General features: G+C 38.8%; 1 protein-coding gene across 3 annotated transcripts in view; it reads right to left on the bottom strand.

Moving 5' to 3' along the window:
- YTHDC2 (YTH N6-methyladenosine RNA binding protein C2) overlaps positions 1–23922 on the bottom strand; it is a 45216-nt gene that overhangs the window by 5794 nt on the left and 15500 nt on the right. For all 3 annotated transcript variants that reach the window (XM_014055966.2, XM_087715815.1, XM_014055967.2), the window contains 16 exons: positions 22544–22609; positions 20667–20845; positions 19792–19888; positions 19610–19697; positions 19448–19528; positions 19097–19179; positions 18748–18853; positions 17135–17254; positions 16736–17008; positions 15437–15563; positions 14218–14423; positions 13008–13203; positions 11771–11880; positions 10509–10801; positions 7101–7163; positions 6446–6623 (listed from right to left, as the gene is read on the bottom strand). In XM_014055966.2, coding sequence (XP_013911441.1) covers positions 6446–6623; positions 7101–7163; positions 10509–10801; positions 11771–11880; positions 13008–13203; positions 14218–14423; positions 15437–15563; positions 16736–17008; positions 17135–17254; positions 18748–18853; positions 19097–19179; positions 19448–19528; positions 19610–19697; positions 19792–19888; positions 20667–20845; positions 22544–22609 — 2266 coding nt within the window. The remainder of the gene's footprint in view (positions 1–6445; positions 6624–7100; positions 7164–10508; positions 10802–11770; positions 11881–13007; positions 13204–14217; positions 14424–15436; positions 15564–16735; positions 17009–17134; positions 17255–18747; positions 18854–19096; positions 19180–19447; positions 19529–19609; positions 19698–19791; positions 19889–20666; positions 20846–22543; positions 22610–23922) is intronic.

Genomic DNA, 23922 nt, shown 5'->3' with positions numbered 1-23922 from the left:
TATTTACCGGTTCTGTGGGCGTGGCTTGGTGGGCGTGGCAGGGGAAGGATACTGCAAAATCCCCACTCTCCCCCCATTCCTGGGGAAAGGATATTACAAAATCTCCATTCTCACCCCACTCTGGGGCCAGCCAAAGGTGGTATTTGCTGATTCTCCGAACTACTCAAAATTTCCGCTACCAGTTCTCCAGAACCTGTCAGAACCTGCTGAATTTGACCCGATTACAATATGTATTAAGACATACTTATGCAGAAATATTGAAAACGACCTTTCACTTACCTGAACGGTCCTTCTATGTGCGCTGCGAGAATCCAAGCATGGATTAACTTTGTCCATTAGCCTAGAGACTGAGTTATGAAATTGTTGACCACACCTCCTCTGACTGGAAGGGTTCAGTTTTGTACAAAGGCTCAGCCAGACTAAGAGATATAGCTTTTAGTCAGTTCAGATGTAAATGATAAAGTCCGACAAATTCAAGGCACGTGTCAATCCCGAATAATGCGGAACCAGAAATACAAGTTCCGAATTCCCCTGGACCAGCTGAAGCCAGGACGGGGTGGATTCTCCTCACAGTGCACATAGAAGGACCGTTCAGGTAATTCAACAGTCGTTCGCCTGTGCGCTGCTTGGAGAATCCAAGCACGGGACATGCCAAAGCAATGAATCTCAAGGGCGGGAGCTAGGCTGGTTGTGGGCCTGAGAAGCTGTTAGGACCCTCTGAAGGACTCATCGCCCAAATGAGCCTCTGCCGAAGCAAACACTCCAATTTATAGTGTCTGATGAAGGGCAAAGTCAATAACCAGGTCGCCGCCCTGCAAATTTCTTCAACCGAGGCTTGAGGGGCCCAGGCTGCTGAAGTAGCCGCACTCCTGGTGGAATGAGGAGCGATGCGTCTGGGCACAGGCCTGGGTTGGCTCTCATATGCAAGGGCAATGCATGCTTTCAGCCAACGTCCAATGATGTTGGAGGACACTTTCTATCCCATGGTTGCTGGCTGAAAAGCAACGAATAAGGCTTCCGACCTTCTGAATGAAGCCGTGTGTTTCACATAACGATGAAGTGCCCTGCAAACGTCAAGACCGTGCCATTGCCTGTCCCTAGGGTGTGCAGGCTGTGGACAAAAGCCCGGGAGGATGATCTCCTGTGCCTGATGAAACCATGAATTGACCTTGGGGAGGAATGCCAGATCCAAGCGAAGGATAACCCTGTTCAGATGAAAGATACAGAGGTCCTCGCAGACAGACAGGGCTGCTAGTTCCGACACCCTCCGAGCTGATGTAATGGCTACAAGGAAAATGGTTTTAAGGGTCAACAATCTGAGACTAACTGAATGGAAGGTCTCGAATGGCTCCGCGGTGAGAGCCTGGAGTACTCTGTCAGATTCCACATGGGATAGCGATGGATTACGGGGGGCTTGAGATTTGAAGCCCCTTTGAGAAATGACTGTACCCGTGGATGGTGAGATAGGGAACGACCGTGTCCGCCGCAAATGACCGTCGACAGTGCTGTAATCTGGCAGCGTAGAGTATTGGGAGTAAGTCCTTTGTCCGTACCTGTCTGTAAAAATTCAAGCACTTGTGGTACCGAGGCAGAGACGGGGTTAATGTTGGCTCTGTGGCTCTCCAGGTGGCTTCGTAAATGCATGTTGTCGACGGACGCTGAGCTGCCTGGATTGTTTTAATGACCTTGGTAGAAAACTTTTGCTTGATTAAGCTATCCCTCTCAAGTGCCACACGGCTAATTGTAAGTCTTGGGGGCTTGGATGAATTAGTGCCCCCTGGGAGAGGGATATCTGAGTGTCCAGAATTCTCCAAGGGTGGGAGATAGATAGATTCAGCAGGTCGGCATACCAAGGGCATCGGGCCACGTCGGGGCAACCAGAAGGACCTCCACTCTCTCCACCAATATTTTCTGAATGACATATGAAATTATTGGGAGAGCGGAAATGCATAAAGCAGTCCTGGTGGCCAAGGACTGCTTAGTGCATCGATACCCTCCGCTCCCGGTACCTGGAACATGGCAAAGAACCGTGGGACGTGAGTGTTCTGAGGCTGTGCGAAGAGGTCTACTTCTGGGTGACCGAACCTGTGGGATAGTTCCTGAAACAGTGCCGGGGATAGACGCCATTCCATCTGATCCACCGTTGCTCTGCTCAGCCAATCCGCTTGTACATTCATGGTCCCCGATATGTGCTCCGCTTGGATTGATAAAAGATGTTTCTCCGCCCAACAGTGGAATCATTCCGCCTCCAACATCAGTGACTTGGACCGCGTGCCTCCCTGGCGGTTGACATGAGCCTTGGAGGCGATGTTGACTGTGAGGACCAGCACATGACTGTCCTGACCAAGTCCTGAAATTCGTAAATTGTCAGCCGGATGGCACGCAGCTCCAGCCAATTGTTGCTGTTCCTGAGCTCTTGCGCGTTCCAGCACCCCTGGGCTACCTGATCGAGAGAATGTGCTCCCCACCCATATAGGCTCGTGTCCGTTGTTATTACAATGCGCTCCGGCTCCTTGAATAGAGACCCCCAGAGCAGGTTGGGAGTCTTCCACCAGTGGAGCGATGTGGACACCTTGGGTGGAATTTGCACCCTGGATTGAGAGTGGCTGGTGTGTATCCTCTGAAACGAAAGAAGGAACCACTGGAGGGGACAAGCATGGAATCGTGCTCAGGGAACAATGTCTATACACAAAATAATTTTTCCCAGAAGTTGAGAAAGTACTGCCAGTGGTAAGAACTCTGACCTTGAACATGACTCACCAGTGACTAGATGCTGCTGTGTCGTTCCGGAAATAATGCCACCTCGCATGTGTCGGAGTTTGTGGAAGTCCCAAGATGCAACAGTCTCGTAGTCGGCTAAATATGGCTTTTTGGGAAATTCAGTACAAAGCGGTGGCACTGCAAGGTGTTGATAGTCGTCTGAAGATATCAAACTGCCTGAGATCGTGATGACAAGAGGATCAAGACGTCGTTGAGATAGCAATATATTCTGACCGCTAGAAAGCGAAGATATGCGGCTATTGCTGCCAGAAGCTTGGTAAAGGTTCACGGGGCTGACGAAAGGGCGAATGGTAGGGCCTGGTATTGAAAGTGGAGGCCTGCAAACTGGAACCGCAGGAATTTTCTCTCTGCTGTATGCATTGGGACATGCAGGTAGGCCTCTTTTATGTCTTTATTTTATTTATTTTATTTATTTATAAATAAAAAATAAATAAAAAATCTTTTATGTCGATTGATGTCATCAGGTCGCCTTGTCTGATGCAGGTCAATATGCTCTTGAGGGACTGCATCTTGAATCTTTGATATTTGATGTAAAGGTTGAGTTGCTTTAAATCTAGGATGGTCCTCCATCCTCCCGAGAACTTGGGGACTAGGATCAAGATTGAATAAAACCCTAGCCTTTCCTATCCCTTGGTAACTGGTTCTATGGTGTCAATGGATAACAGGTGTTGGAACTCTTGGTTCATGAGCACCTATTTCACCTGATATCTGGGGACGGGGCACTTGATGAAACTTCTCGGGGAGATGGAGAGAAATTTTAGAGTGAGGCCTAGCCTCACTGTTTGAACGACCCAAGCGTCGGAGGTTGTTTCTGCCCATTGGCTTGCGAAGGCTGACAATCGCCCGCCAATAGGCCCATTCCTTTGGGAGTCACCTATACCAGTGAAAGGACTGGTTGTTGGCGCCACGAAGTGGCCACCGAGCCTGCAATTGTTGCTGATTCTGTTGTCTATTTCTATCCTGGGCCCGACCGGTCCTGTCCCTGTGTGTATGGCCAGTTGTACTGGGGAACATAAGGTGCCACTGTGAACCCAGAATCTGTGCACCGAAATGGTTGCCTCTTGAAATAAGGGTGGTGCCTCCTATCAGAATGCCTGTTGGTGGATGGAAGCACTTTGCACTTGTTCCTTGTCTCTATTAAAATGGGATCCAAGGCAGTACCAAACAGGGGCCCACCCTTGAATGGAGTTGAAGCTAAGCGCCATTTAGATTTTATATCCGCCTGCCAATGGCGGAGCCATAGGAGGAAGTGGGATGTGACATTGGACGCTACAACTTGAGACACAAATTTAGTTGCATTAAGAGTAGCGTAAGAGGAATATTCCAGTGCTGTGACCAATTTGTTGATTTATAGGCCGCCCAGAGTCCTCCAGGATTGGGCGGCCTATAAATCGTATAAATAAATAAATAAATAAATAATCCTGGTGGAGCCGCATATCCTCTCGGGCAACTCTGGCCTGGAGTTGTTTAAGCCACACCAGGGATGTCCGGTTCAAAAATGAGGCCGCAGCCGCTGATCGTAACACCCAGGCAGCTGCCTGGTGCGTCTTGCGTATCATCAATTCGGCTTTGTGGTCCTTCCCATTTGAGGCCTTCCGACAGTTTGGATGGTACCAGGGCTGGGGAGGCCAAAGCGGCAATTGGGGGGGTCTACAGTAGGGAACTGAAGAATCCCATCTACCTCCGGGGTTGAGCTATATAGCTTTCTGTCGCCACTGTTGGGAGGTGGGATCGCAGCAGGCTGCGTTCACTGTCTCTGCACTTTCCTAAAATAATTTAGGAAAGGGAATAACATCCTGCTCTTGAACCTGTTCAGCAAAGAACTGGCCCATGGAATCCAGTCCCACCGCCACCCATGTTGGTGGTGGTCTTGGCCTTGTATAACAATGATTTAAACAATGGGGGCCAAAATAACCCAGAAAAGGAAGGCTTGTCCTGCCCTGGGCCATCATCATCAGAGATTTCCTGCTCAACCAGGTGACCCAGGATAGAACCCTCACTGTGAATTGAAGAGAGCAGGAAGGGAGGATCCTCCTGGTAAGCGAATGGATCCCTGGACAAGGCCACCTGTCTGGGCCGTTGTCCCCTTGGCTGGAGTTCAGCATCTACTCCCTGAGTTATGGCACCGGGGAGAGCATATATCTGAGCTCCAAAGGAATATTGAGGGGAGAAGTTTCCTTGGGCCTCAATCCTGCCGCGGTGAGGGTGAAGGTGGCTGACAGTTCTGTGCACCCAGGTGCAGGCGCCTGACCCTCCAACATGACTGAGAAATCAGATAAGGATTGGGTCCCCAATCCCACTTCTCCTACAAAGAAGCCTTATGTCATAGAAATATCAGGGGACCAACCTTGGACCCCTGCCAGACTGGGTGGGGAAGCAGATGGAAAACCCTGCACCGTAAGAGCTGGTGGGGACCTGCTGGAAGTGGAGGTGGCCTGAGGCCTAGCTGCTTTCTCATTTTTCTCCTTGTGCCCGGAGGCCCTATCTGCAGCCACAGATGACGCGCTTGCCCTGGTTCTGCAGGAGGCCCTGGTGACAGTCCTCCCAACCCTATCGCTGGCCCTGTACTGATTGGATGGCAATGAGGGGGAGGTTTCTGCCCCAGAGTTGTTCCCAGTTGCCAAGTGATCTGCCATTATTGCTGTTAGAAAGCTCACTCAGATAAATCAGCCTAATTGAGAAGTAAAGATTCGTTCTAGCTATCGGGCTTTCACAATAGACTGCACTGTGTGAGGAGAGCACGAGCCGTTGAACTGCACCGGACAAATCCTCGCGCGCAATGGCGGCCAGCAATAAGAGGCAGTTAATTCCACCCTCGGGTGATCTTGCGTCACGCTACTTGGCGGGAAGAATCCGGCAGCCGTTTCTGTTGGCTCTGAATGGCGCAAAATTCAAACGCTACCAAAATGGCCACCGTTTCAAACTCCGTCAGGGGCAATAGCAGCTCCAACGCCACTTTCCCTCGCGGCAGCAACAGTTGCAGCAGTAGCGGTAGTGCTGGCAGAACGCTGAATGTGCCCTTTAAGCGGATCACATGTAAACTGGCAAGCCGATCACGTTTCAGCAGGCAAGCCCAGCAGCAAACTATTTCAGCAAAGAGGGGACTGATCACACTTAATAAGCGGATCACGCCTGCGGTAGCCGACACGAGAGTGGTGCACCAGCTTTCAGCTGCGGTGATCAGTAGGCAAGAGCAGTCAATCGTCACCAGTCCCAGCCGATTTAGGCATAAGAGGCTCCAATATTGCGCTGAGAAATGGCCAGGCGAAGCAGTCAGTTGGAACGGAACAGCATGCCCTTTATAATCTGTAGTCACCTAGAGGAAAAAAGGAGCATGCTACAAGAAAAAAATACTTACCTTTAATAAGAGTTAATTTGTCCATTATCTTAAGAGAAAATTATACGTCTCTTCAGGTTTGACTGAGTTAAAAAAACTGAACCCTTCCAGTCAGAGGAGGCATGGTCAACAATTTCATAACTCAGTCTCTAGGCTAATGGACAAAGTTAACCCATGCTTGGATTCTCCAAGCAGCGCACAGGAGAATTTAAAAGGGTTCACAAACTTTTAACCATCACTGTAGGCTTATTTTAGTTTGGTGTTTGATTTTAGCCAATGTTCTTCAGTTTGCATTATTTTTTACTAGGATTTCAAAGTATTATATACCTTCCCAGATGATGGAGGAGAAGGACTGGCACAGGGACTGGGGTAACTGATACTATCTGTAGATTTCACAGATGTTTGGTCTGCCCTGTCATCTGTGCTTCGTTTGGAATGCACAACACCCCTTTCTTTATATTTCAGTGGTTGGTGAAATGCTGGAGATGTAGATTTCATTAAGACTCTGTAAATGAAAAGCAGAATGCAATGTTTAATAAAAATAAGCTGTGGTTCTAACCAGAGATACTGCAGCTTTAATGTTGTTTCAAAAGGATTCCTGCAGGATTCCTCTTATTTTCAGGTCTATCAGACTAAGCACATTTTATACGCACAAGACAATCTCATCATTGTAGTATAGCAAAAATTAAGTAGTGTTAACTATACCTGGTATTAAGTAAATAGCTCAGAAGCATAGAAATACTTAACTGTTTCCAAGGTATTTCTGAGATCTGTCATTATGAAGCTAGGTTTAGGATTTGGGAATGGAAAGAAATGAATGTAATACTTACGGTTACCTAATATCATCAGAGCCCATAGTCTGAGATATCCTAAAGGTATCCTTGAGCTTCCTGCAAAGTTACCTTAATTTCCTGGAAAAATAACAATATTAATGCTACGGTAAATGTAAAATTTAAAAGAAGTGTTATAAGAGAAACATTACCTTAATATTGTATTATTTTGCTCTTTGTTTATATCATAGCTTAAAGTTGCTTTGGGAGTATTTCTGAAAGAGAAAAAGAAAAACTAAGTACATTTGAGGTATTATCATGATTGTCATCATTATGACTGCCTGCTCCAAAAAGGACACTATCCATATACACAATTGAAGGTTAAAAGCATGAAACAATACATGAAGCAGGAACTAAACACAACAGTAACAACAAAAACATGGCAGGGGCTCTCCAAATATGCTACTCCCAGGCCATGTAACAGAGCTCTTAAGGGTCTTCTAGAATCCCAGGACAGTAGGCAAAGACGTATCTTTGGGGGTTGCCATTTGGGGAAATGACAGAGAAGGCACATTTTCATCACAATACCACAATACTTGAGAGGCCCTGAAGCTCAATCACTGTCAAATGTACCAGAGTATTTTTAGCAGAAACAACTGGAGAATTATTTTTAGAGATGTTGTAACCACGTTCAAATTATACTCACATCTTTCATAAAACATTCCTTTATTTCCTATGTATTTGATTTTGAAGTTAAAGAGTTGGCTTTTGTTAAAGCTTATGTTATTTTGTCCGTGTGTGTATTATTCACACGCACACACATACGTGTGTGTGTGTATATACACATACATATACACACACACACACACACACACAGATATATATATATATATATATATATATATATATATATATATATATATATATATATATATATATATATATATATATATATATATATATAAAGTCACAACTCCTGGTATGCCCCAATTATGGGAGGAAGCTAACTGCTTCCATTCTCTGTCAATCGGCTCGTCACAAGAGTCCATCACAACAGAAACCCAATATTTTTACTGTTGCCTTTGTTATATTGGGTTTCTGTCATGATGGACTCTTGTGACGAGCCAATTGACAGAGAATGGAAGCAGTTAGCTTCCTCCCATAATTGGGCATACCAAGGGTTGTGACTTTAAATATATACCTTTCTCCCTGGCTCAGCTGATAACGGATTAGAGCCTGTGGCTTAATGGCTAAGACGTCTGCCTAATATGTAATATAGCCCAGGTTTGAATCCCAGTAAGGGTATGGCTAGCTGATGAGAGCTAAATAGCTTGAAATAGATCTATACTAGTCTCCCTTTATTTATTTATCAGCACAAATAAAACACACACACACACACACACACACACACACATATATGTATGTATTTATGCATACATACATACATACATACATACACACATACACACACACAGTACTGTGCAAAAGTTTTAGGCAGGTGTGAACAAATGCTGTAAACAAAGAATGCTTTCAGAATTATAGATAATGATTGTTCATTTTTGTCAATTTTCAAAATGCAAAGTGAGCGCACAAAAGAAAAATCTAAATCAAATCAATATGTGGTGTTACTACCTTTTGCCTTCAAACCAACATCCATTTTCATAGGTACACTTGCACAAAGTCAGAGATTTTGTAGGATTATAGTCAGGTGTATGATCAACCAATTATACCAAAAAGGTGCTAATGATCATCAATGTCACACATAGGTTGAAACCCAGTCATGAACTGACACAGAAACAGCTGTGTAGGAGGCGTAAAACTGGGTGAGGAACAGCCAAACTCTGATACCAAGGTGAGGTTGTGAAAGACAGTTTCATGTCATGGCAAGATTGAGCATGGCAAAAAGACGCAAGGTAGTTATACTGCATCAACAAGGTATCTCCCAGACAAAGATTTCAAAGCAGCCTGGGGTTTCAAGATGTGCTTTCAAGCTCTTTGGAAAAAGCACAAAGAAACGGGCAACGTTGAGGATCGTAGACGCAGTGGTCGGCCAAGGAAACTTAGTGCAGTAGATGAAAGACGCATCAAGCTTATTACCCTTCAAAATTGGAAGATGTCCAGCAGTGCCATCAACTCAGAACTGGCAGAAACCAGTGGGACCCAGGTACACCCATATGTACCTCTCTGGAGAAGTCTGGCCAGAAGTGGTCTTCATGTAAGAGTTGCAGCCAAAAAGCCATACCTCCAATGTGGGAACAAGGCCAAGCGACTAAAGTATGCATGAAAACATAGGAACCGGGGTGCAGAAAAATGGCAGCAGATGCTTTGGACTGATGAGTCAAAATTTGAAATATTTGGCTGTAGCAGAAGGCAGTGTGTTCGTCAAAGGGCTGGAGAACAGTACAATAATGAGTGTCTGCAGGCAACAATGAAGCATGGTGCAGGTTCCTTGAATGTTTGGGGCTGCATTTTTGCAAATGGAGTTGGAGATTTGGTCAGGATTAATGGTGGTCTCAATGCTGAGAAATACAGGCAGAGACTTATCCATCATGCAATACCATCAGGGAGGCGTATGATTGGCCCCAAATTTATTCTGCAGCAGGACAAGGACCCCAAACATACAGCCAAAGTCATTAAGAGCTACCTTCAGCATAAAGAAGAACAAGAAGTACTGAAAGTGATGGCATGGCCCCCACAGAACCCTGATCTCAACATCATCGAATGTGTCTGGGATTACATGAAGAAGATCTGTGGTTAGGTCTCCAAGATGTTTGGAACAACCTACCAGCAGAGTTCCTTCAAAAACTGTATGCAAGTGTACCTAGAAGAATTGCTGCTGCTTTGAAGGCAAAGGGTGGTCACACCAAATATTGATTTGATTTAGATTTCTCTTTTGTTCATTCACTGCATTTTGTTCATTTATGAGCATAAATGTTTAACACTTCCATTTTTGAAAGCATTAAAATGTTTTAAATTTTAAATTGAATATGATGTTTCAATGATATCAAACTACCTTAATATTTATGTTGGGAAGATGCCTGTTTTAACACATATGACACATTCGGCTTTTAGCAGGATTCACAGGAAAATATGAATAATGAGAGATTTTTTATACATACGTATGCAAACATATCTATTTACATACTGACCTTCCATAAACAGAGAACTAGCAGAATCTTCCCATATAATATAGCTTGTTTTTAAACTGTTAGGAAAATAATTATTTTATATGGTCATAAGAAAACTATGCACTTTACCAGGTTGTCCATATTTTAATTAATGAAACCAAATCAATAAACTTTAGGTAGTAGTTAAATGTCTGTCCGTCTGTCCATCCATCCATCTCATTGTACAGCAAGATTATGCATTTTTTTCGCAAGAGTAAGAATCAACCAGATTCCTTAATTCATCTTTTACAAATGACATAAGTTATGTAGCACCAAGAAACATCTTCTTGAAAGAAGGCAAACATATAGTATAAGGTGACCCACCTAGCTGAACAGCAATTTTTTTGGGTGACCCTGTCACTTCTAAAAGAAAAAAACTAAAAACTGTTTTCCCATTTGTTACTGGGGTTCTAAAAAATGGGTTTCCCGCTGTGTAAAATTTGAGATATTAACCTTTCTGCATTAAAAGCATCATCTGCAAACTCTGATTCTCCTGAGCTTTTTCGACTGGTGTTTGATCTCCAAGAAGATGCTAAGGGAAGTTCTTCAGAAGACATAGGTCTTGGTCTTTGCCCAATTCCTGAAGGTTGCTGCAGACCTGCAGATTGTTCTTCGGTGCTCAAAACTGCAATGATTGCTCGTATTGTTGCTTCATCAACTTGAGACCATGGCTTTGAAGGAGCTCTCATACGTCGCAGAAATAAACTATGCCATTTTTGTCTTAACTGCAAGAGGAGGGTAGCGGCCTGTTTTAAAAAAACAAGTTTTATTTTAGCACACATGCCTTTGAGGCTTTTTTGAAACTGACAATTCAGATACAAATAACTGTATAAACTGAACTTTCTACATCTCAAATACTATTAATTGAATTGAATGACAAATACAAGATCTATGATATGAGTCATAAACATACTATATTTTTGCATTTCATACTTATCCCATGAAATAGATATTTTGCTGATTTCTTTTTTACATGTGAACATGAACATTTGCAAATCTACAGCCAATCATTTACATATTCAAATATAGGAACAAAACAAACTGGACTTTCATTACCTTGAATGGCTAGCTAGAAGTGGTCTGAATTTTATTTTTTGTGCAGAACCAAAACACAAGAGAAAGAAAAGAAACCTCATATTAACACCATCAACATTGAACTTTTATTGTCTAATATGAATTGGTACTCAGCATCATACTGATCAAGGGCAGAAATTCCACTTAGAAGTCAGAATTAGCAGCTCTTCATTGACAATCTCTTTGAAAATTTAATCTACTCTCTTTTAAAGCATTGTATGCCAATGGCCATTGCCACATGGTGTAGCAATAAAATGTCATGTTCATTAAGGATTATTTGAAATTACTGATAACCAATTTTATGGAGTTCATACTTTGTGCTGGAAAAATATACTTATATCTATGTTCTCTATATTGTCCTTTTTAAAAAAAATAAATCCTCAAACCTTTCAGATCTTCTCCAATCTTTCAACTCTTTATTTCCAAAATTACCCTGCTTCCTTTTTTTTAAGCAACTAAATTCCACATAGAGTAACACAGATAAATGCAATATGTTATAAAAGTTCCATAAATTTACTGAAATATAGTAGTACAGAATTTTTTCTTTCTTTCACGGATCTACATTTGGAGTCCTCAGGTTAGAAGCCTTTAAGCAAACATTTCTCTTGGGGGGGGGGATTGTATAAAGTGTTTTTTTTTACCTCTGGATCTAATTTGAAATTGAGCCACTCATCTAATTTTAAAGCAGCCAAGTTCGCAGTTGTTCGATCCTCCATTTCACTATCACTGCTATCGTTAGGGACACCATCAACTATATTAGAAAACAAAGATCCTATGTATTAATCATTTTAAAATAATATTTAAATTAATAATTTGAGATTTTGTTTAATCTGTACTAAATACTCCCAAAAGTAAACATTCAATTTCCCTAAAATACAAAGTTATGGAATCATTGTTTTTCCAGGAAAGAGGAAACACGTCTAGAATCTGTATACTATGCAACATGTATATACAATCATATTCATTTGTTTAGCAAATTAGTTTACTTAACTAGAACAATTATGATATATTGTATATAGAGACTTATATAACTTTTTAAAGAATATACTGTTAGAAAGTATCAGAAATTTAGAGCTGTATAATTATTATGAAAGATAAGTTAGTTCAATAATATTATAGAAATATTATACTTGCAATCATATTTAATATTTATAATTAGAAATGAAATCAGGACTGTACATGTATAGATTTGCAGACAAATAAATAAATATAAAATTATGATTGTTCATATTGTGATCATCAATGGAGACCAAATTTTAGGATCACAATAAACTCAACTTGCCATGAATTAGACTAATATGTGAAAAACTATTCAATATGTCTAATAATCATATATTTTGATTTTATTCTGGAATTATTTCCTAATCAATAATAATACAATGTAGCTCTCCCTACAGTAGCCCTCGATTTATGTCCAGGCGCTTAGCAATAATTTGAAATTATGACACCTCTCCCCCTCCAAGCTACTTACAACCTAGTTTCTAAGTTACAGCTGCTGCAGTGCCCCCACCACCACACCCCCAGTCACATTCACAAAATTCAGGCTGATTCGCCCCTATGATTAACTGCAGGGATGCTGTAGCAACTTCCAGCTTATTCCCCCGGCCCCCATCTTGCTCAAACTGGTCCTCACAGGGCTTGGGTCCGTTTTCTACTCCACCGACTGCTGCACCATCTTTCCCACCCACACCCATCATCAATCGCTGACCATCCATTTTTCTTTCACCCAACCCATTAAAAATCATGTTTAGATTTATATTGAATAATACATACAACAAAACGAACTTGTTATCTATGTTTACATTTTGATCCAGTAGTTTAAACATTAATTTTCAAGGATTTCTTAAAATATAAATTAAAGGAATATAAATACCCTACCTCGGAAGGAAGAAGGCTCCTGTAAAGCATTACTTGGCAATCTAGCTGATCCACAAAAGAGGGCCACTGTGACTGGAGTCACAACTGAGCAGCACCTGATATTAGCTATTCGGTGGGCTCTTGTCATTTCATCATATATAAGCCAGTCAGTGGGAAGTGCCTGAATAGCTGCTACTTGGCCATTTGCAGGAGGAATCTGTTAGCAATTCAACAAAGTGGTTTGTTTCAGCATAATAAAAGAGGCAATTCAAAAACATTCACTTTAAACGATGTTGCACAAATTAACAAGAAAAGAATTGGGATCACTTAATGTTCTCAAATTACTAATCTAAGCAGCTGTAGAGTTTTGTTAAAAAATTTAAGCAGGATATTTCCTGTAAGTCATTTTAGTTTGCTGAAAGTCAATCTATTCCTATTCTAGAACCGAATACCTTACAACAAAAAATGCTGTTAAATATCAAATGTAACAAATCTATGGTTCAAAAAAAATGTTAAATATATATCTGTGTATAAAGAAACACAACACTATGTCACATATATTCACTATGTATAAAAGATTATATACACAAAATGTATTCATGTAATTCATAACCTGATATACGTCTTTATTTAATCTTCCATTGACTAAGCAGATTCAGACGTGCTTAATTCTTGGGTGGGAGACTTTCCAAGAAAAACAAAAGCTCTAGACAGGATGGAAAGATGAAAAAACGGCCCAAAAGAAAATAGTGGTAAACAATTTATGTACTGCTGCTAAGAAAATTCATGAATGTGTCTCTAAAATCACCAAGAGTCACACTCAATTTAAAAAAGACTTTACCTTTTCACTTGTCCTCTAAACAGAAATTAATCAATAGTTGAACTCTTTAATCTCCCTCCAAGCTGTTCAATCAGCAAACTAGTTTTCATTTTTCATATTTAATTAAATGTTTTAAAGCCTGGTAAATTATGTGAGAAATCCTGAGAAAAGTATCCCAAAAATTTGGGAAGTGAATTGCCCATGGATCTTGGACTCCCCCCCCCCCAAAAAAAAATCTGAATAGCAAGGTATGCAAAACACTTGAAAAAGATGCATCACAAAGTGTACTAGAATGAGCCAAGTGTTAAACTAAGGACACACTTAGTTTGGGCCTCAGTAACTGCTTTGAAGGCTATTTCCAATGCTCTCTTCCCATGGGCCAGGACTGCAACCCTAATAATTTTATCTTACCTTTTTATATTGGGGCTGGCTAAGAACAGATGTAGGATGAAAACGGACTTTTTTTTCCTTTGGTCCAGTCAAAACTACATTTTCTCTGTCAACATGAACGATATTTGGATACATTCCAGCTACTAAGGCTCCTTTAACTACAGCCCAATTTTCTGAGTTTGTGTTCACATCCCTTATATCACCACCACCTCTGGCTCTAACAAAACCTGAAAAAGAAACAAATAACTAGTTAATTATTTTTTAAAAAAACAACTTTATTTCTTGTTCTTATCTATCAGACTAGATAGTTTCTTAACTCTCACCTTGTTTTTAAGATATATTAATTGTACAATTAGCACAGATGAATTCTACTGAAAAACAGATTTTAGGAGATTTGCTCTCCACTTTATTTGGCTGGTTTGTATTGGTCTTTTTGTATCTTAATATCATATAGTTTGTTGAGGTTAGGTAGATATGTAAACTTATGTAATTCTGAACCTTCCATAAGACACCTTTTCACTATTAGTAATTATACAATGGCATTTCTAATCCAATTAGATATACTTATGAATTAGCTATAAATTCAGAAACTGCAGTCTGGAAATACTGTTCCTTAAAACAGTGAACAAAAAGCAACATCTAAAAGTTTTTCTAACAAATGTTCAGAAAATTACATAAAAATGGAATTCATTCCAACCCTCATTTCCCCTATTTTAATATTTAAAATAACATAAAAATAAGAACTTTTAACTTGAATAGAAGAAACTAGTTTTGAATATGGAAATGAATAATATTTTTGTGGAATATTCTAAGCCACTAGGTAGGCAACACCTCCTCCACCTCCCCAAAAAAACCTAACTGAAATTAGGAAGGGAATGAATCATAGGCAAAATTAAAACAATTAATTTATATTATTCTAGATACAATAATGATTTGACTTTATTGTATAAATTGCCTTAAATTCTGACATATAGATTTTTTAAAAGAATTATATTTTTATTATTTTCCATGTACTATTAAATTGCCTATAACAACTGATGTCCCTTTATTTTTGTGTTAGGAAACTAGAGCAATATCTGTTATTTACTATGTGTCTCAATACCGAAAACTGCAATGTGGCTTGAATAAATTACAGCAGCTTATTCTTTCAAATGTAAGGAAAGTTGTGGCTTTCTATATATGGAACCAAGAGATGGATTTTGTTATTATTTATGATTATTATGAATATACAGATTTGTACCTGATGCTCTCAGTTGCCCAAGCAACTGTGTTCTCATTCCTATGATAATTTCCATGGTTGCCTGAGAAAGGAAATTCTTCTCACAAAAAGCTCTTTCCCAGCCATCACTTCGTGCTTTCTGCCATGCCTGCCAAATATGTTGGTTTAAAATGCTTAACAGATTAGATAGATAGATAGATAGATAGATAGATAGATAGATAGATAGATAGATAGACAGACAGACAGACAGACAGACAGACAGACAGACAGACAGGATAAGACAAGACAAGATAAGACAAGACTGACTACATCTTCAGTGGCCTTTCCAAACTTAATCCCTTTCCAGATTACCAAAAAATGATGTATTCCCATAGCTCAAATTTACAATCATAGACAACCAATATCTATACTGCCTCTGCAGGCTCTTTGGGCAGAAGATCAAATTAATAAATCCACAATTCAAAAGGCAAAAACTATTACACTGTCTCTGAGGCAACTTATTAGGAGTTGCAGAAGTCTTTGAATTGTGTTCCCTTGAGGGCAGAAAAATCATAATAGCTGAGAGGGAGAGTTCACCAAAAGTCTCTATAGTGTTCCTAGAACCAATGAGTATATTTGGAAAATCAAACTGACAGAAGCAATTTCCAACACAGCAATGAAGAGAGCACTTCACTCTTCATTGCTCTTGAACACTTTTCAAATCAAACAATCTTCAGTCCTCCATTAACCTTTTATTACATGCAGCAAATAAACCAAAGGCTAGCTCTATAACAATGCTTTTTTATACACGATATCCTTTTCCCACAGCATAATCTTTACAATTGTTTTTCTATTATTATTTCAACTAATACGGAATTTTAAAAATATGAAAATAAGATGCATTCTTTTATCAAGTTTTAAGGAAAATGTAAAAGTTTCAGCAATTGATTTAAACATATTACAGCATTACAGGAACCAGAACTGCAAGCTGCAGAGGTTCCCACTTTTAACACAGGTTAAAGATGAAAGTCTTGAAAGCGATGAAGAAAAAGCAGAGAATACATACACATAGAACCAATATAACACTATTGTCTTTTGCCAGCTGGCAACAATGAAAAAAGGGAAACAAATAGCAGATGGCAATCAGAGGCTAGCTGGCAGCAGCGAAAAGGAGACAGGAACTAACAACAATATAGATTAGATTTTCAAGAGCACTGCTCCAATTATATTATTCCTAAGGTAACTTTTCAAAACAATTTGATCTAGCTAAAATAGCTCATCTGTTTCATATAATCAAACATGAATGGTTAAATGTCCTTTTAGTAAATAAACGTACAATACCTGGAAAGCCCGAAGAAGGGCCATATGGTCACTAAATGTTCCTGCAGTAAATCGTTTTCTACACAGCATGGCTGCACGTTTTTGAGAAGCCTGTGTGGGTAGCACAAAGGGATCCCGATACGCAAGTGTGCAAGCAATTGTCAGAATAGGATCCAGGCACTTCAGAACCACAGCGCACAGCACCATTTTCCCAAGATGGGGTTCTACAGGTAAGTCAGCCAGATGATAGCCAAGTTCTGTTAAATCTTCCCAGGTGTCCATAGCATCTATGGTCTATTTAAACAAATTATAAGCAATGTTGTAGACAGACATGCATAATCTTAAATATTTTCTGGGCCAAAATTAACGTTCAAATTCAAATTAGTTAAAAATTCAGTTTTTTTCATTCTATTTACTCACCTTAAGTATCTGCACAGCATTTCTCACAATTAAAGCAGGAGGTGGCTCTGGAGCTTTCATTAAGAAGTCAGCAATTGGACAATTGATGGGAGCTAGCAATTTTGTATGTAAACAAAGCTCCTATAATGTAAAGATATCTTTTTCAGATCATGACTTCATTTATAGTATAATCTTATATATGTCCACTTAGATGTCAGTGATGGAATAATGTTTTTTTTCCAATTTATTTTACCCATTGTAGCAACTTCAGCTCTTCTCTGAAGGAGATGAGAGGTTCAGAAATATGAATTATACATAAATAAATAAAGTGCTAAGAAAACTAGTCTAGTTGAAAAAAATCTTCCAAAACATTAGATTACAATCTTGCAGTTTCACTTCAATATTTATATTTTATTTACCATACACACACACACAATTTCTTTGCTGCTCATCTCACAGGTGACACTAAGCCATTGTACAAGTCACAATTGTCTTCTGACATTAAGTATAATTAAATAATATAAATTCTAATGTTAATTTTTGGGAACTGTTATTGACTACAGACTTTACACAATGCAATATCACCAAAATGCCTAGCAAACTCAAATTGTTTAACAAATAACTATGCCTAGGATTATAGTTCAACTGTATATACTTAAGATATAATATAAAAAGGGAGAGAGTTATATTAGCTTTTTTGACATGGTGAAGCAGATACTGGCAATGTAGTTGCCTGTAGCACCTTAAATTTTTGATACTTTTTGAAATGCTGAAATCATATAAGGTCAGATATTGTCAGGCAAAATTTCAAGCATTTCATTGCTTGATGAATCTGTGAGGTTTCAGTGATTTAAAAATAATTTTCCAGTTGATAAAATATTTTCCAGTGCAAAAAAAAAAGTGTTACTTGAATCTTTAGGAATATTCCAAGCAGTGTTATATATGCAGGCATGAAAAGAAAACCTACAACAGTGACTATCATCAGATTCAACATTGCATATTAATTAACTCTTGTTCAAGAGACAGTGAGGCTGAAATGCAGGATATCTCATAAAAATCTACTATCCCATTAAGCATTTAGTACAATTTAATATTTAGCACAATTGAAAAATACTGTTATTTTTAATATTCAAAAGATTTCAAGGTTTTTTATGCCATGCCTGCAAAACAGCTTTTAATATAGTTGCATATTTGTTGTGCATAGAGGTCAACCAGAATTTGTTTAAAGTTTTTTTGGGCAAGACACACTTACTCTTGTAAACATATAGATACATAGATACATACATACATACATACTTTGATAGGCTATCTGAACCTAGAAACCATCATTTCATATTTTTTTGCCTCCATAGGCTATTCTTTGAATATGGAAACAAATTACTGAACTTAACTGATGAAAATATCATAAAGTAAAAGAAATTAACATTTCTTTACTCACCATTTCTACATTAAGATTAATAAAAAGTGAATCAGATATTAGTTGAATTTCACATCTTGTGCCAAGCCTCTCTAGTTGATAGGCTAATTTGAGCCAAATCCTCACAGGTGATTCAACAAATAATAGTTAAAATAAACTACAATTTAACTCAAGCATAGTATTACCAGGGCTTAACAACAGAATAAAAATTACTCACTTGTAGAGGCATTCTTAGAAGTTCAGGTGTCTGAAATTCCAACATATTTTGAAATCTTAACCTACTGAAGAGTCTAAAACAAATTCCAGGTCGACAACGTCCTGCCCTTATAAGTAAAACATTATTTAAGTTATATTAAAAAATTACAAAAAATATGAATAAATTATCAAAGCAGATTAAAATTTCATTCATTAAAATTTCTTTCCTAAGTTAACATTTTCTTTCCACTTTTAATTTTATATATCTGTGAGGGTTTCTTGCTAGGTCCGGAAAATGGATTTTTTAAATGATGTATCTTAAAAAAATATCTCTAATGTAGCCAAAAAAAATTTTTTTTTAGTTTTATTACCTGCCCTTCCTCTGAACAGCACTTGCTTTAGAAATCCACACCATCTTAAGCATAGTTACACAATTCAGTGCATCAAAGGACTTCTAGAAAGTTAAGAAAAATCTACATTATAAAACATCTATGTTTATTTATTTATTACATTTATATGCCTCTAACTCTTAGCAATTAACATGATATAAATATGAACATCAAATTAGCAATTAAGATATGTGTATGTGTGTAACATAATAATTATTTTTTATTTTACTAAAGCAATGCCATCATGATTTCAATTACATTTTTCTGCAAAGTACTTTTCAATTAATATATACATTATATTATAAAATATCCATGACATTAAGGAGAGCATACCTCTTTCATTTTTCCTGAGTCAATCACAAAAACAACATCATTTACTGTGATACTGGTTTCTGCAATATTTGTAGAAAGTATCTGCAGAAATGAAAACAATAACCTTATAATGATGTAAAAATGGGAACAATCATTAAAGAACTAAAGTTATTTGATACTTGCTATTTTGCGGATGCCTAGAGGAGAAGTCTTAAGAACCTTTTTCTGATCAGATGTCTGCATATTTGAGTGGAGCATAAACACCTGGAATCTGATAGCAAAAAATCAGAATGGAATATCAAAAATATTTCAGTTTTGAAAGTAAATCAAAAAGCCCTTCAAAATAAAAATGTATAAACTTTTACCTATGAGCATTATCCGCAAATCTTTTGTCATCAAAGAGTATGCGATCTCTCAATCCAACTATCTCATCATATCCAGGAAGAAAAATTAAAACTGCACCTGTGTAACAAAATTCAAATGCTAAAGAAAAATGAACCTAAGCAATTCTAATTATTATTGCATTCAAGTTTCTCACAATTGATAAAAGTAGCTTTGGAATTTTGAGGAATTATATATGTTGTATTTAGCTTGAGAATTCATATTTTTCTATCATCAGCTAGTTCTGTTTGTTCCTGAATGTGAATGTGCTACAAGAGAAATAAAAATAAGCCAAGGTTTCAGCTTTCTTGTCTATGTAACTGATGTGAAACAAATCTTCTCAATTTCATTTATATGCATTTAACCTTGCTCATAATTGCAAGAAACAAGTGAGAATATCTAATCACTTGCTGCTGAAAAAAATACAAAAAAACCCTCATGTGTACAGAGAGAGAGAGAGAGAGAGAGAGAGAGAGAGGGAGGGAGGGAGGGAGGGAGGGAGGGAGGGAGGGAGAGGGAGGGAGGGAGGGAGGGAGGGAGGGAGGGAGAGAGAGAGAGAGAGAGAGAGAGAGAGAGAGAGAGAGAGAGAGAGAGAGAGAGAGAGCGCGCCTGCCTTGGGTACATGCCGGAGTGTAATGCAAATAATCCATCCTTCAGTCACTGATCTTTTATCTCAGGTCTTTCAAAGTTTTTAAATTATTTTATTGTTATTTTAATTTCTAGTAATCCTGTGGGATTAGGATTGAGCAAAAAAACCCTTTAATTAATAAACAAACAAATAAACAAACAAATAAATGAATTAAGCAAACCTTGATATGAAATAATGTATTAATACTGGGCATAGCTAAATGGACATTACCTGCATCACAGCTATGGCAGATGTTGTACAGTAGGTGCATTATCAGGTCAAGATCTACCTTTTCATCATCAAAACTGTAGTGATAAGCTTTCAGGAGCTCTCGATCTTCTATATTCAGTTCACCAGCATTAGCATGGACCAAGGAACTTTCATCTAAATTACCAGACTCTAATGAGGCACTGAAATATATAACAGAGATAAATAAGGTGTTAAATCTAAAAAACAAAAATAAGAAATCCCAAAATGATTTTTTCCAATTTTACAAATATTTGGAAACTACAAAGAAATATTTCTAGGAATTCAACAGCAGTGATTCAACAAAAACTCTGTTACTCCGCAATTATTTTGTCTATTTTCCCTTTCATTCTCAAAATCCTAAACAGGCAATAGTAATTCTATCTTGGTTAATAATCTACTGAATTTGTCTGAACAGACACACTACAATTAATCCATAATTTTATTAATCCATAATCCATAATTTTACTCACTTTATTTGTTCAATTCACTCAATGAAAACATTGCAAAACTAATCTCCATAGAAAGCAACACAGTTAACACTTTTAGTATGAACTATCAATCTATTTACCCTAGTGGCAAGAAGATGAAAGGGAGTTAAGCTTTTATTTATTATATTGCCCATCTTGCCTCTTCCCAGTTCCTAATGGTTTCTATAGCTCAAAGATGAGAATACAAAATGAAATAACTAATTCAGAATGTTGTGATAGAAAAACTCATATAGTGCTGTTATGCACTTGATATGCTTGATATGCTGTTATGCACCTGATCTAAATAGGACTTCCACTAAACAATAAAAAATATGTTTTACATTACATTTTTAAAAAATCTCTTCCCATACTGTGTTACAACTGCTGTTCAATAATGTTCCAGTTCATCCTATTTCGTATCTTTCAAATATAGGCTACATTACAGAAACAAATCATTTGCTAATTTTGCCAGGACCATTAATGCCTTGTTTTAGAGGTAGCTTTACTTTGAACATATACAACAAGAAGAAAATAAACTAATGTATGCAATAAAAACAGCTTGGAAATGATCCTAAAATACTTTTACTAAACATTAAGAGTCTTTCAGAGATCTTTTCCTATTTCAATTTTATCATGATTTCTTTTTACTTTAAGACTCCGTATCAAGAAATACAGATAGTCCTAGTAACTGTTTGACGTTACAACAGTACTGGAAAAAGTGACTTATGACCAGTTTTCACACTTATGTCCATTGCAGCATCTCCGTGGTTACATGATCAAAATTTGGATGCTTGGCATTTATGACAGTTGCACTGTTTTTGGGTCATGTGATCACCATTTTTAACCTTCCCAAATGGCTGACAAGCAAAATCAATGGGGCAAGATAATTTAACGACATGATTAACTTGACATACTGCAGTAATTTGTTTAACCACCATGGCAAAAAAGATCATAAAATGGGACTCACTCACTTATCAACTGCCTGTTTAGCAATGGAAATTTGTGGCTCACTTATGATTGTAACTTGAAGAAGTGGCACACGGAGCCATGTCGCCTGGCACACACGGAGTCACCCGTTCCTCTTCTGGGTTTTTGGTGTGCATGCATGCCAGACGATCAGCTGGTTTTTGTGCATGAGGCAGTGTCAGAAAGTGGAACAGTGCTGGAAACATGCTCACACATCACGATGGCTAGCTGATCATCTCACACGCATGTGCGCCAGTAATCAGAAGACTAGCATGCGCATCGGAAACCGAAAGTTCATTTTCTGGCACACATATGCCCCCTGGGCAGTTCATCTTCCAGGTTGCCTACGCTTCCTTTTTGGCACTCGGTGCCAAAAAGGTTCGCCATCACTGCTACAGTACATTTCAGTAACAGAAAATACTTTACCAATAGGATTCCAGCAGGTCAATTACTTCTGTCTGCCCAAAGTGTTTAGCCCAATCCAAAGCTGTCCTGTAAAAGTATTTAATAAAATGTCTGGTTTATGCACAACGGAACATTCTCAATACTCTTTAGTTACATTCATCAAGTATGGGATTTGCAATAGGTTTATGAAGATCTTTTCAAATAAATGCTTCACAATGACATGTAAACCATGCAGACACCAGCAAACAGTTTAGAAAACAGCTACATAAGCCTAGAAAAACACATGACTGCTTTAATAGTTACAAGAAATGTACTTTCTACATACCGTATTTTCACCCATATAACCCGCGGGTTATATGCGGTTTTTACATGCACAGCGCCCCCCTGCGGGTTATATGCGTGGGCGGGGTATACGAAAAATATTTTACACGATCGGAGGCTTACACGATCGGAGGCTTGCTTCTTTCTCCGTTTCTTCCCCCACCCCGATCTCAGCTGTTTCCTTCTCCTCCGTTCCTTTCCTCTTCCCCAGCGTGCGCAGGCTTCTTTCTCCGTTTCTTCCCCCACCCCGATCTCAGCTGTTTCCTTCTCCTCCGTTCCTTTCCTCTTCCCCAGCGTGCGCAGGCTTCTTTCTCCGTTTCTTCCCCCACCCCGATCTCAGCTGTTTCCTTCTCCTCCGTTCCTTTCCTCTTCCCCAGCGTGCGCAGGCTTCTTTCTCCGTTTCTTCCCCCACCCCGATCTCAGCTGTTTCCCTTCTCTTTTACTCGTCGCGGGTTATACGCGTGGGCGGGTTATATGCGTGGGCGGGGTATACGGGAAATATTTTACACGATCCGGAAAACCCGCGGGTTATATGCGTGTGCGGGTTATTTGCGTGGGCGGGTTATATGGGTGAAAATACGGTACTCCTTTACACTTATTTTGAAGAATTTGATCAACTCGGATCTTTAAAAATGTTTTATTACCCTGATATTGTTTAATGAGTCTCTTAATGATAGGGAAAAAAAGAATCTTAATAATATTTGGACCTCTAAGGTTGCACCTTTAACTACTGCTACTATACTAAGTAATCTATAGTATATGAAAAAAATCATTTCTTTTCTCAGGTGTCATATATTTAATGTAATTATTTGCAGAACCCCTAGCTACAGCTATTTCTACCAGTCTCACAAGTTTGTACTGCATGGAGTGTTCCAGATCCCCTCACTGAAGTTTTGCTATTTGATGGGATGTGGACAACGCAGGTTCTCTATCATTGTGCCTACCTTCCCTCACAACCTTCCCCACAAGGATTCTATCAATTTTTCATAGAACCAAGAAGACCGGGCTTTTCTCCTATGTATTGGGTATCACTTGTGGTTGGTAAAGAAAATAAGCAGTTAAGAAATACACAGCAGAGT

The sequence above is a fragment of the Thamnophis sirtalis genome, unplaced genomic scaffold (genome assembly GCF_051295495.1).
Source record: "Thamnophis sirtalis isolate CommonGarterSnake01/CBP01778 unplaced genomic scaffold, rThaSir2_p1.2 scaffold_5, whole genome shotgun sequence".
NCBI lineage: Eukaryota > Metazoa > Chordata > Lepidosauria > Squamata > Natricidae > Thamnophis > Thamnophis sirtalis.
This window is presented reverse-complemented; position numbering and strand designations above follow the sequence as displayed.